The sequence below is a fragment of the Alligator sinensis genome, unplaced genomic scaffold (assembly GCF_000455745.1).
Source record: "Alligator sinensis unplaced genomic scaffold, ASM45574v1 scaffold38_1, whole genome shotgun sequence".
Lineage (NCBI taxonomy): Eukaryota > Metazoa > Chordata > Crocodylia > Alligatoridae > Alligator > Alligator sinensis.
The window spans coordinates 768741-782267 of NW_005842179.1; the positions used below are offsets into that span (position 1 = coordinate 768741).

General features: G+C 44.0%; 1 protein-coding gene across 1 annotated transcript in view; it reads left to right on the top strand.

Moving 5' to 3' along the window:
- Nucleotides 1–4904: 4904 nt before the first annotated feature.
- Nucleotides 4905–13527, top strand: part of LOC102375463 (amine sulfotransferase-like) — a 37642-nt gene continuing 29019 nt past the window's right edge. Inside the window, exons 1-2 of the mRNA XM_006026167.3 lie at nucleotides 4905–4960; nucleotides 10549–10711. Coding sequence (XP_006026229.1) covers nucleotides 10570–10711 — 142 coding nt within the window. The 5' untranslated portion in view covers nucleotides 4905–4960; nucleotides 10549–10569. The remainder of the gene's footprint in view (nucleotides 4961–10548; nucleotides 10712–13527) is intronic.

A 13527-nucleotide genomic window follows, 5' to 3' on the forward strand; every position in this document is an offset into this window, starting at 1 on the left:
GTATGTGTGCCTACCTGTGTGTGTGTCTGTGATCCTCACTCCCAAGCCACAGTCCCCCAAGCCTTACTGCTGTCCCTCCTTCCTGACCCATAGTACCCCACATTCTTCCAGGGTATGTGGGAACCCCCCTCCCCAGGCTCTAAACCCCCCCCCACACCCACAGCACCCCACACCTTCACAAATTTCCCCCCCACACAGACCCCACATCCACCCCTCAACCATACAAAGTACCTGCATATTTTTGCATAACTGTTCTTTCTGCACATAATTTTGAGTTTTTAGCTGTGCAATTAAAATCGTGATTAGTTGTGACTAAATTTTAATTGTGTAACTAATCAAAATCACATTTGTTATCATTTGACTGCTTAATACTACTTAATACTAATACTAATACTAATTCCTTGATAAGTGCTTTCTAGCTTATGGCTGGATCATGTCAGAGGCTGGAACACGCGCCCCCCCCTCCCCCGGGGTTGATTACAGTATTTTCCTAATTTTCCTATTACTATCTTTTCCTTACTTATGAAGAGATTAAGAAGGTAAATGAGACCAATGAACATTAGCTTAATTATACTGTCAGTGAACATAATTGGCCACAAAAATATTTAAATACCTAAAATTGAAATCAGTGGGCAATTAGGAATGCCAGTTAGGAGTTAAATTGACATGTGCAATTAAATCACTTTGGGGATTTTGTAAGTTGGGTTGCTTGAGCATTGTGAATTTATTGGCTTAAAAACCTTTCAGTTTGTGTTATTCCCTGAGTATTATGATAAATTATCTCCATCAAATATATCAGGGTGGCCAACCTGTGCCATGGGCAGCCTCTAAGGGTGGTACCCCACAGATCAAGGAAAGAGCAGCACAGTGGCATTTAGGAGAAGCAGAAAGCAAAGCAGTAAACTGGGCAGGGAGCACAGGGAAGGAAGAAGAAAGCCGAGCAGCAGATCAGGCAGGAGAAGGGGATTGGAGTAGCACTCAGGGATTGCATGGAACTAATTTAGGGTATCGCTGCCAAAACGGTTGACACCCACTGAACTAGATCATTCCCAAATTGTTAAACATGATAGTGAAAATACCTCGTTTAAAAACAAAACAACTTTATTATCTTTAGCTTTATAGTCTTTCCTGTTCCCCTCAGTTTAGATTCCTCTACAAATATGTGAATATCTTTGATGCTGTATGGTGTGCTAGTTAGAACACTATGCTGGGAAGTCAGAAAGACACAGGTTCAAACCTTGTCTGGGTAAGTCAAACTACAGGGTGGGAGGGCCCTCTTCCTTCTGCCCATTTTCCTGAACTTATGCTCAGGTATGTATACATATTTTCACTTATGCATCCACAGCACAGATATAAGTGCTAAAAACACTCAGGTACTTGGTTAGAAAACTGCCATTAGATACACAAGGGAAAATAGAATTCCACAATAAATGAATCAACTTCTGGCAAACCTACCTTATGGGGAAAATAAGTAGTAGTTGAGATAAATTTGGACTATATGCTAGCATGATGATAAAATAGACTGCTGTTAAGTAGAAAACCTGGATGCTTCTGAGCTTCAGTTCAAACAATGTTCAAAAAATAGGGGCAGAAAACCAAACCAAGAATACTCAAGTTCCTAGAAAAACAACTGAGACTTTCTGAGGATTGATCATTCAAAGCAGAGCTGAAAGCACAGGATATATGAAAGCACAGGATATATGCATGACTATGTCAGGCCAGATCTTGGTGAGGGGTGGGGGTAGGGTGGGTGTGCCAGTCACACATGCTGTGCTCTGGAGAGCCTGGGGGAGGGCAGCAGGGTGGGGAGCACAGTGTTTGCAACCCAGGGTTTGCAGCTGGCTGGGCACACCTTCTGGGAAGGGGTTTGCAGTCTGCCTGCTCCCGGTCAGAGTGCTTGGCCAGCTGCAAACCCCACCTCCTGGCCAGAGTGCCTGGCTGGGGAGTGCCCAAGCTGACTGGGGGCTGAGGAGCGCAGAGGTTTGCAGCCAACCAGGCACTCCAGTTTGCAGCTGGCTGGGAGTGGTGGGGGTTTGTAGCCAGCTGAGCACTCCAGCTGGGAGCAAGGAGACTGCAAACCCCCTCCCGGCTGTGGCGGCCTCCAGACCTCCCTGCCCCCTCAGTCCCTACCCAGCTTCCCCCCCCAGCCCTGCCCTGCAACCCCCAAGCCCCACTTATTTCCACTCAAGAAGAGTGAGCCTGAAGCAGCCTCTGGTAAGTGGGAGTGTTGGGCCCTGCCCTTCCCATCCCCTCCTGGCAGGGTTAAGGTTTTCTCCACCCCTTTTACAATCAGCTCTTGCAGACTGGAACTGTGCCAGCCTGCAGAGCTCTTTGCAAAAGGGGGAAATCCACAGGTTTCTCTTCTAAAAGGGAAAATCCATGTTTTCTCTGATAAAAATGGGACATCCATGGTTTTATCTGTTTTTCCGTGGGAAATGGAAAACCCAGATCTGTGCTGATAATTGACTGAACTGACATTCAGTTTTTGATTGGGAAAGGCAGGGAGAGGCCTGTACTGACCCAGGCCAGTAGGCAGGGGGTGCTAGAGCACATCTTCCAGCCTACTGGCCATTGCCAGCCCAGCCAAATGTCCCCAGCCCCCTGCTATTCCCCCACAGAGGGCTAAGGAGCCCCCTGTCCAGGTGCTGGACCCTCCTTGAGGGAGCCTCCCCCTCAGGAGGTTTCCCCCAGCCTGGCTTCCTCAACCCAGGCAGCCCTGGGGAGCTGAGATGAATTCTCCTCTCCCCCTTCCCAGCTGCTGATTGCTTCAGGAGTGAGGGAGAAGAAGTCCTCCCAGCCAGATGCTTACCCAGGAAGCCCTTGGGGAACTTCCCCCCACCCCAGGCCAGGGTCCCCCCAGCCCTGGGCAGCCCTAGGGAGCTGAGGGGAATTCTCCAATTCCCCAGGCCCTTGCCTCAGCTGCTGCAGTCTCAGGGATAGCCCAAGGAGTAGAGGGAAATTCCTTTGCTCCCTTGCATCAATTTTGCTTCAGACATGGCTATGGAGGAGCAGGAGAGTTTCTCTCCACTCCCAGAAGATGCCTGAGACTTGCAGGGAAAAGGCAAGCAGGGTTCCTGAGAGGAAGTATCCCCCTGAGCTTCCTAGGGCTGCCAGGGGCTGGGGGACCCTGGGCTGGGGAGCAAAAAGCCCCCCAAGGTGGGGGCTCTACAGTGACCACATGCTGGGCTGCATAAGCAGGCATCTGGCCCAGAGGACACCTCCCTCCCTTCTTTGGCAGCCATTGAAACAATCAGCAGCTGGGGTGGGAGGAGGGGTGAGGACTGCCAGGGTCTGAAAAGCCCCAGCCACATGGTTTTTCCCTCCCCCACCACTTGCTGTGGCTAGGGAGGACAGGGAGTCTGTTCCTCTGCCCTCCCCCATGCCTATGGGCTGATGGACACAGGCAGGAAGCAGGCTAAGGAGCAGAGAGGTAGGCAACCATAGCCCAGAGCAGGCAACATAGCCCAGGGCTACAAAGCATCCTGGGATGCTGGGGGACTGTGAGTTAACTTAAACCAGGAAGGGGTCTGGGACAGAAGTTTCATAAACCAATTTGACCTAAATCAGTTAAGTCTGATACTACATCCAACCAGGTTTATACAGTTTTGGTCATTTTTAAAGTGGTTTATGTGAACTGGATTTCTCTTCTGTTACAGGTTTAAACCAGTTTCTGATCACTTAAATCATCTTATGTGGAACTTCTGCCCCTAGCCCCTGTGAGACTCATTTCTGGCATTTATAAGTAATGGCAACTGAGAAGTGGTCACAACGGGTCAGATGTCAGTCATTCCAGTCCCTACATAAACTGATCTCAGCTCTTTAATTTTGTTTCACAGCTAAGCCAATTGTAGAGTTCTGCTTCATCTTCCTGCTGTTGAGCATGATCCTCTCAAATCTTCAGATTTCTTCAGTAATATATCTTGTTGATTTTATATTTGCTTACTCATTCCTGTTTATATAGTCCATAAGCAGTACAATGAACATGCTTATTGTAACTATCAGCTTTCAGCATTGGTTAAGTTGTTAACTATGAGGGCAAAGGTAATTGTTTTAAAGATACCTAAGAGTCATTTGGCTCTGATTCTAAATGAATACTTATATCCCTTGTAGCATGAAATAAAACTAATTAAATAAAATAAAATAATGATATAAAAATTCAAAGCACTTTCAATCAGGATTATGACAGAAGGCAAACAAGTAGCTGAACCACACGGGTGAGTTATTCTATGGTGAAAAAGACTCCTCCAGGCAGAACTGCTGTATTTTGGGTTTGGGTATAGAAAATCAGTATCTGTGTATGAATGTGCTGTGTGGCTCGTAGGATTGCCTTGAAGGAGCCATAGAAGGGAGTGTATGGATTAGACTCTCAGGCCCAGAGTCTCAAAGACTGTCTAGGGTCATATTTGTCTGTCAGAACCCACTTGCCAAGTAAGTGGACACACTGTACAAACCCATGGAAGAGGAGTTAGATCAATTTCACTGATAAACTATTAAGGACCAAATGCTCAGTTTTCCTCACTCCAGTCCATCTTTCCCATCTTCCTTGAGGGTGCTGCTGTTCTGAAAAGGTAAAATACAAATGAAAACTGCCAGAGTGACAGTCTAATCATTTTACTGTTGAATTATTTCATTCAGGCAAGTGCAAGGAAGCTGAGTCATTTTCATTACTGGGTTTGCACATATAGCCTTTTCAAAGTATATTCACATTCATATGATTTACCTTATTTTATGATTTTTTTCTTTACCTAAGGTTCAATCTTCGTTTCAAAGCTAAATAAAGACTGAGAGAGAAGAAATAAATAACAATGTGAACCTTCAATCAGAGTCCTCCACAGTTGATTAGATGGTACTATATAAATATTTGCAAGTTTCAAGGACTGACTATCAGTCTTGTTTATTCACATGGAAGGCAGTGCTCTATAGGTATGTATGTATAAGCAGCAGAAACAGAGCACAGAAGGTAAGTGATCCTGCTAAAAAGTCTTCAGCAGTATATTTCCATGTTAAATATTTTCTTTTCTGTGTGTGTAAATGGGGTTAATGGTATAGATCTTATTGTTAACCTACCTCAAGAAATCTGGATGCAAAACAGTGCATAATACATTGGGGGTGTGGATATCTTTAGTGTATGAGTGAATAGATTTCATTCATTGGGTCTATTTTCCACTCTACTCTGGTTTATGCATTTGAATTTGTAGTGTTTTTTCAGGTATTCCCCAACAAAGATGTTACACCAGCAGTATGCATTAAGGAGTTGAATTGTAAAAAGAAATGTAATTTATAACTTTTAAATATCAATCACACAATGATGCTGTTAATTGGTAACTGATTCATAGTTCAGCTTCTAAGAGTTGGAGGCTATGGATAAATAGCTTTAAAGGGGAAGGAGAGCACGCAGCACCTGTTATGATCTAAAGATTATGTTTGCATGAGCCCGCAGCAATACAAATGAGCTCAATTTTCCTATTTTGACCCCGTACTAATGGTTCAAATTTAGCTACAGTTGTATATATACAGCATCTTGATGGCATAAGTTACATAATAACAGCTTGTACTGGTATCTTTTAATAGAAATGATATTATTAGGTCTGTCTATACTCATTGTGAGATACCATATTTATTCGAATCCAAGACTAGTTTTTTCCCCTCATGCAATGTGGGGAAAAACAAGCCTTGTTTTGGATTTGGGTACAGCACTTCAGCTCTGACCTTGGCCCCGACCTGAGCCTGAAGCCAGAGAAGGAGTCAGAGCAGCAGCCAGAGCAATGCAGTGAGTGCAGGTCAGGGACTAGCAGCTAGGGTCCAGGATCAGGCAGAAACATGCGTTGGGGATGGGGGCAGGGGGGATTGGGCTGGGGATGGACAGAGATTGGGCTGGGATGGGGCAGCAGTGTGTGTGGGGAATCAGGAGGTAGTGAGTGATGGAGATCAGGTGGCACTGGGAGTTGGGAAGCAGGGAGGGTCTGGGAGTGGGCAGTAGTGTGACATGGGGATATAGAGCAGTTGGCTTGGGGATCAGGTGGGGAGGCAGGAGCTGCGGGGATAGGCAGCAGGGGCAAAGGCATGACTGGGGCAACTGGTAGGTGAGCAAAGTGTAGAGGTCAAGCTGCCTGCACCTGTCCTGTAGTTGGGGACAAATTTAAGATGACCCTCCAATAATTAGATTGTATATATGGAAAATTATAACAAATTTGTAATGTATAGAATCTAATTAATGGGAGCTCATCATAAATTCAGACTTGTCTTGGATTTATATAAATATGGTATGTCACACTCAGATTCCTCATATCTACCACATCCTTGTCTGTACTGACACTATTTGTATAGGTCAGGGAAAAATGGGTTTCTATTGACCACTACTGCTGCAGCCTGTGGGCCCAGCTGCCTTTCTGTTTAACTCTGATGGGACTGAATTGGTAGAAAAGTTATATTTCTCTTCTTCTACATTAAGATGGCTGTCCTAGACCAGCTCTTGTTCTCTGTCTATTATGCCAAAATCTTGCTTGCAGACAAAACATAAAAGGAAGTTGAATATTTTTAAGGAGTTGGAATGGGGAAAAAATAAGAGAGGAAAGGAAAAGGGGAAAAGGGGGTTGGGATGGGAGTGGAAGCTGAGGATCAGCCTAAAGGAAACTGAGGATCAGTCACAAAACAGGACAGGAAAGAGTTTCCTTAAGGTGACTGAAAGGCTGGTGAGTGTGAGCATATTTTATTTTCCAAGCACTAGACAGAAACCTGTATAAGCCCTAGATAGATATTTGTTGGACTGCATGTTCTAACAGGTTCTAACAAGTTTATTGTGGGACACACAGACGTATCTAGTGGTGTGTGAACAAAAACAAACCAAGTCCCCAATAATATTTGAAATGGGCTGACAACCTGTGACCTGTAGGCTGGATCCAGCTCACCAAGAAATGTTATCTGGCCCACAAAGCCCAAATATCAGTGCCACTTTGGCAGTGGGGTAATTCAGTAGCATTTTGGCCCTGGGGAGATTCTGTGGTGTTCAGCAGCAACTGGGTCACATGAATGTCAGCCATAATTTAGCAGTGGGAAGAAGGAACATGGTGGTGCTTGGTTCCAAAGCACTGGCCTGCCCTAGACAAGCTGCATTATTTCAGCCTGCTGACCCCTGAGCTAAGAGATCCATTATTTTAATAGGGAGATCTGAAACGGTTCCCTGGGAACTGCAGTTTGGTAGGTTTCTGTCCTCAGGCTTCAGTGGACCACAGTAAGAAATAAACTGATAAAGTCCCAAGCCCTGTCAAGTCTGGCTGTTTCATCAGCAAACAAACTGCTTGCTTCCCAGATATTTTTGTTGTACGATCTTTTGCTTCTCTGGTTTGGTAGCTTTGGCCTACAACTAAAAAGAAACAGTTATGGATTTTGCTACAGTTCTTGTCACTGTCTAATGTTGCAAAGGCCTTGGACACAGGTTACTTTTGCAATATCATATACATAGTAGATATGCATACACATACATACATAGTCCTAAAAAAAACGATTGTGCATTCATTCAGGCTGTTTGTAGCGCTACAAGGATGGCAGAGCCACCATTAAAAAGGTCCTCTTTAAAACTGGCACTACATTTTGTAATGCCACATGTTATACACGGACAGTTACATGTAGAGCTCTTGATTCCCCACCACTCCATAGTTAGAGTGCAGGATTTGATATTTTTATTGATAAACATCGATAAACACCAAGTTCACTTCACACTCACAGATCGATGGAAAAATATTTCCATTGGTAATAATAACAATTTATAGAAAGGGGACTGTAACAGGAAACCTTTACTCCTGTTACTGGACAGTGGAGAAGGAGAGACAGGGACAGAGGGTGGAGAGGTTAAAGGAAAATAATGGGCAGCCTAATGACTTACCAATTACGCAAGTTGCCACTCCTGCACAGGTGCAGGGAAGCTGGCTGGAGCGAGATAACAGTCTACTTAAACAATGCCTATGTATGCAAAAGGAGGCAGGGAGGGAGGTGAAAGGCAAAGGGTGAAGGGCATTTGAGGCTCCAGCCTGGTGGCAGCTGGGTCTAAGCATGCCAAGGGTGAGGGTGCCCCCCGCCTCTCCCCGTGTTCCCAGAGCTCTGGAAGTGCTGCTGCTGTCCTCTTCTGGTCCCTGCCCACCCAGCTCTTTCTTGATGAATAAATGATGATTTAAAGCAGGTATGATATATTGATTCCTGGATATTTACTTTTTATATTTTTTCATGTGATTTTAATTAAGCTTTTAACAGTATATTGTCATTACTATGTCTGCCCCCCACACCTCTAATTTTGTGAAATCCTGACATTTAAATTGAGAAAAATCCAAATAAATCCTAGCCCCACCCTCTTGATTTTAGCTATTGAAAAAATTAAAAATCAATTTCTGCCAAGCCTATCCATAGTGCACTGTTGTTATCACCAAAGGGGAGGGAAGGGAAGCAGCTGTCTCCTTGACAGCTGGCTGGGAGCCTAGCTGCAGTTCTGTTTGCTGTGGCTGTCATAGAGCCATGCCACCCAGGGGAGCAGCAGCTTTGTTGGGGGATCTGCTGCCACTGCCCTTACCACGGTAAAGCTCGAACATCTGTTGCTTCCATGACAGTGACAGAGAAGGCTGCTACCACCATGGGGGAAGGAGCAGAGACTCTTGCCACTGCTGATGCCGGAGGCACAGAGACATCTAGGGTGCCTGTAGACATACAGGACACCTGCTCTGACACACTGTAATTACAGCACGTTGGAGCAGACGGATTAATCGAGTCTGCTGGAGCATGCTAATAGCAGCAAGGGCACTTTAACTAAAGCTTCCTTGATGAGCTTTAGTTAAAGTGCCCATGCAGCCATTTTGAAGTGTGGGCCACTGAATACATGAGATGCTGCAGGGACTTTAATTAAACCAGCTCTTGAAAGCCACTCTAATTAAAGTGCCCCTATCCTACAGAGAGATAGATTGCACATTTGAAAGAGCCACCTGGATACCACATGAAGATTTGCTTCAGTACAAAAAGAAAATCCCCACAAATCATACACTGTTAGTTATGACATACTACCTTTCCCTGGAACCTACATGGAAAACCCTGAAACAATTACAACACATACTAGAAGAAGACCCCATTATTAAAGTGGTCTTTCCAGAACTACCCATCCTAGCCTTTAAATGAGCATCAAACCTTGCTAACCTCATCACCAGAAGCAAGCTCCCTATAACCCAAACCATACCCAGTGGATCCAGACCATGCCAGGACAAGAAATGTAAAACCTGCCAACATATCTCCACCACCCCCACAATAACTACACCCCACACCAGAGCCATCACCATTCCTGCATCTACACTGGCACCTCCAAAAATGTGACATATCTCATCCAGTGCACCAGATGCCCTGATGGAAAATACGTAGGAGAGACCAAACAACAACTGCACACCAGAATGAATGCACACTGGAAATCTATCAAAGACAGGAATACCCAACTACCTGTGGGTGCTCACTTCTCACAGGACAATCACACCCTCTCCCATCTCTCAGTTCTAGTCTTCAAAGGGAACTTACAACTCACCTTTTGTAGATGAGCCTATGAACTGCACTTCAACCTACTGGATACTAAAAATCATGGACTAAATATAGACATTGGATTTATGACACATTATAACCTGCCTGACATCTGACACCCCAACTTACCTCTCCACTATTTACCTGCTACATTCCTCCCCCTTCTCTTTTTCCAACCCAGTCTGTCTCTCACCCACTGACTCCTCACTGACTCCTCAGTTTACATCTTCACTGACTGCCTGTCTCACATGCATACCAGCCCAGCCTCTGGCTTCTTTATTATTCATTCCATCCAGGAAGAGCACACACCAACTGCAGAGACTTCCTCAGCCCGAAACCCGAAAGCTTGCTAAGATTTTTTTCCCCCACATGCTGTTTACATTGGTGGATCATTGATGGTCTTGGTGTTCAGCAACACAAATGTATTTTTTGTACAAATAAAGAAACAGGATATGCAACCTTTTTTAGGGAAACTATTTTTGTTTCCATGCCATTACTTAAACGTACCATTTAAATGCTGTAATACAATCTGTCAGGTATCCAGGTTGGAGCTGTATTGGTCTAGAGGAGAAAGCAATCAGGGCTTGTGGACAGAGGTGATATCTTTTATTAGACCAACAAGATTTTTGCCAAAAAAATTCTTTAATTGCAAGCTTTTGGGCACGAACAATCTTCATCAGGCATCAGAGAAAAGGTTGTAAAAGTTCTTCTGGGTAGAAATGAAAGTTCATAATTCATAGGATTTCACAGAGGAGTCAACAGATGGAAAAACCCTCTGGGCAGCAGTTCTTAGCTGGTAAGGAGTCTCAGCTCTCCTGTGAGGCTGTGAGGAGGCAAATTACCTTAGTAATTTGTAATGTAATACAATCTGCTGTTTTCTTTTTTTTTTAATGTTGATTATTCCAACAGACAAGGGACTTTCTTATTCACATCGTACTGAAGTAGTCACTTTGAGAGATGACAGAAAAACAATAATGATATAAGCTTATGTTCTCTTACCTCCAGATTCCTTACATACAAGACAAAATGGAGCCCCCAGAAGAATACCTGTTCAAACACAGAGGATGTTATTTTGCAGCAAAGTTGGTCACACCTGAAGGCATAGATTTACTGGAGGAGTTTGAAATCAGAGATAGTGATGTGTTCCTAGCTACATATCCCAAATCAGGTAGGATCATTGACAACATGTCAACCTGGCTTTGTTATCATACCTTTATTCATCTCCCCCTTACTCCATCATTTCAAGAGGCCACATTTTGAGAGGTCAGCATCTGTCAGTCTTTCAAATTGCCAGCCTTTCATCTGAGGTATTAACTTAATACATTCCTATGTTTAATTAATGGCAAAGGGCCAACACTTTACAGGTTATACACCAAACATATTTAAGCTAGAAAATAATTGCTATAGGCTTTTCACAGATCTTTCCTATAGTAATACTGGAATATTTTCCTCTGTACTACTCCTAATGTCTTTATTTGCCTTTGTCTGAATATATTAGCAAAATTCTGGTAGCAATGATAGCTCCCACCTGAAGGAAGGAAAGCTGTGAGTACTGACCAGAATGAAATTGCACATGAGCACAGAACTTTGTGTTTCTGAGATTTCCTTGAATACTTCAGCTTGCACAGAAGGGAAGAGCATTTTTTGTCCTCTGTCTAGGCCCTCTGGCAGATCTGGAGCCATTCCAGTGCATGGGTGGACCAAGGTGACCTACAGTATCTCTGAGCAAAAGTGTACAGATGGCTTTAAGTAAAGCCTGGGACTGCACTACATAAAACCTCCAGTCATTTCTCTTTAGGACAGTCATGCTGAAGCACTGAGGATGTGTTAGCATCAGTGTCACCTTTCCATAGTCCACCCACAGGCATATGTAGACTCCTGCCTTCAGGGCTGAGATGTACATTAAATACCACCATTATTATCCCAGGATCCTTTTCTACTTTGGGGGCATTTTTTTACCCAACAACAATAGTGGTTACAGTACTTGCCCAGGAAATGAAAGACATCGTGTATTTGCATCTTATAAACCAATCAAAGTGTATGTGTATGGATGTGTGTGTATAAGCAAAAGCTTTCATATGCTGAAGCTTACTATGTCAGATGCTATGAAAGGGCATGCAGAAAACAGAGTATAAGACGGAGAGACAAATTAGAATACAAAGGACCAGGGAGATGGGGAAGAAAAAGAGAGCAAGGGGAAGGGAGCAGCGGTAGCAGAGACAAATAAACAAACAGTAAACCTATAGGAACAAAGGGGTCATCAAAGCTAACCCAGGTAATGGGATAAGAATCCATCATAGTCCTTGTTCCCTGTTTCTTTTGCAATTTCCCATTCAAATTGTTTTTTAAAAGTTTTCTTTCTGAGAACAGCCACCCTCAGGTCAGCGATGGACTGTCCAGAGAGGATAAAAGATCCTGCCACAAGCTTGCTTGTCTTTTTGCAGCTGATGTGAGAGTGGAGTTCATTCATTCTGTCATGTAGGGATTGCGCAGTCTGTTCAATGTTGACAGCAGAGGAGTACTGCGAGTGGGTGATGGTGTATATGACACTGGTGGAGTTGCAAGTGAATGAACCTTGAATGTTTTAATCTATATTATTTGGTCAAGTGATGATGTGGTCTGTATTGTTGTTGGGGCACAGAAGGCATTTGTGTCTGTTGCAAGGCCTGATGCCTTGGTGACACTGGGAGCAAGGTAGCCTCTTGCTTGAGAGATGCTGTTTGAGGCTGGGGTGCTGCCTGTACTCCATGACTGGTTTGTCTCCCATGGCAATTTGAGATGGTCATCCTTTTCCAGGAGGGGATGAAGATCATTAATGCTATGTCCAAGGTATTCAAGCTGGGGACTATAAATGATAGTCACAGGAACTATGTTATCCCTGGGTTGGTACTGTAGCAGGTCAGAATGGGGTCTGAGTCTGGCTTTGTTGACTTGAGTGGCTACAGTTTTGGAGTTGTATTGTAACTGTAGGGATCTCTACTCCAGATCCTTAATATGTGCATCCTGGTCAGTGGGATCAGAGCAGACATGGTTGTAATGTTAGTTGATGGTGTGTTTGGAATGAAAGCTGGTGGCATGAAGGCAGGTCTTGGGGTTGATTTGTTTCAGATACAATATGGAGGGCAATGTGGCCATTGCAAAACCTCGCTGTAGGGTCCAGGAAAATAATTTGATAGCTGGAGTATTCCAGAATTAATTTGATAAATGGCTGGAAGTTGTTAAAATCCTGATGACATTTCTCTAGAGAGTCCTTCCCATGAGTCCATACAATGAAGATGATATTGATGTTCCTTAATTAGAACATGGGAATGAGAGGGCAGTGTGGAGGAAACAGACTTAAAAGTCTCTTGTAGGTATGTTGGCATACTATGTTGGCATTCAGTGCCATTCAACCTGAAATAGTTGTGTGTGAGGACAAAGTGGTAGTGTATAATGGAAACAGTAGTAATTTTCTTGCCAGAGATAACATTTTTTACAGTTTATAATCTGCCTTCATGGAGGACGTTGGTGTACAGAGTAGCTAATATGGTGTTAGCTAGAAGTTTGTCAATGGAAGCCAGTTTTTTCTATAAGAAATATGTGGTGCCTTTCAAATTGATGGCAGCTTCAGTAGCATATGGGATAGGGTAGAATCCATGAAGCCAGAAACTCGTTCCATGATGGTGCCAAAGGAAATGGGGCATCCTGGGTTGCCAGGTTTGTGGATCTTGGCTAACAAGTGAAAGTTGGGCTTCTGGGAAGTGGAAACAGTTATCCTCTCCTGGCTTTCCCAAGGTAGGTCCTGTAAGAGTTTATCCAAATCCTATTAGTTTTGTACCATGCGGTCCTCTGTCAGGAGAGTGTAAAACTCTGTGTTGGAAAATTGTCTCTCAAGTTTCCTGGATGTACACTGTATTGCCAATGGCATCAGTGGTGTCCTCCTTATCAGTCTGTTGTATGATAATATCTGGGTTGTATTTAAGGCTGAGCATGACTGTCCATTCA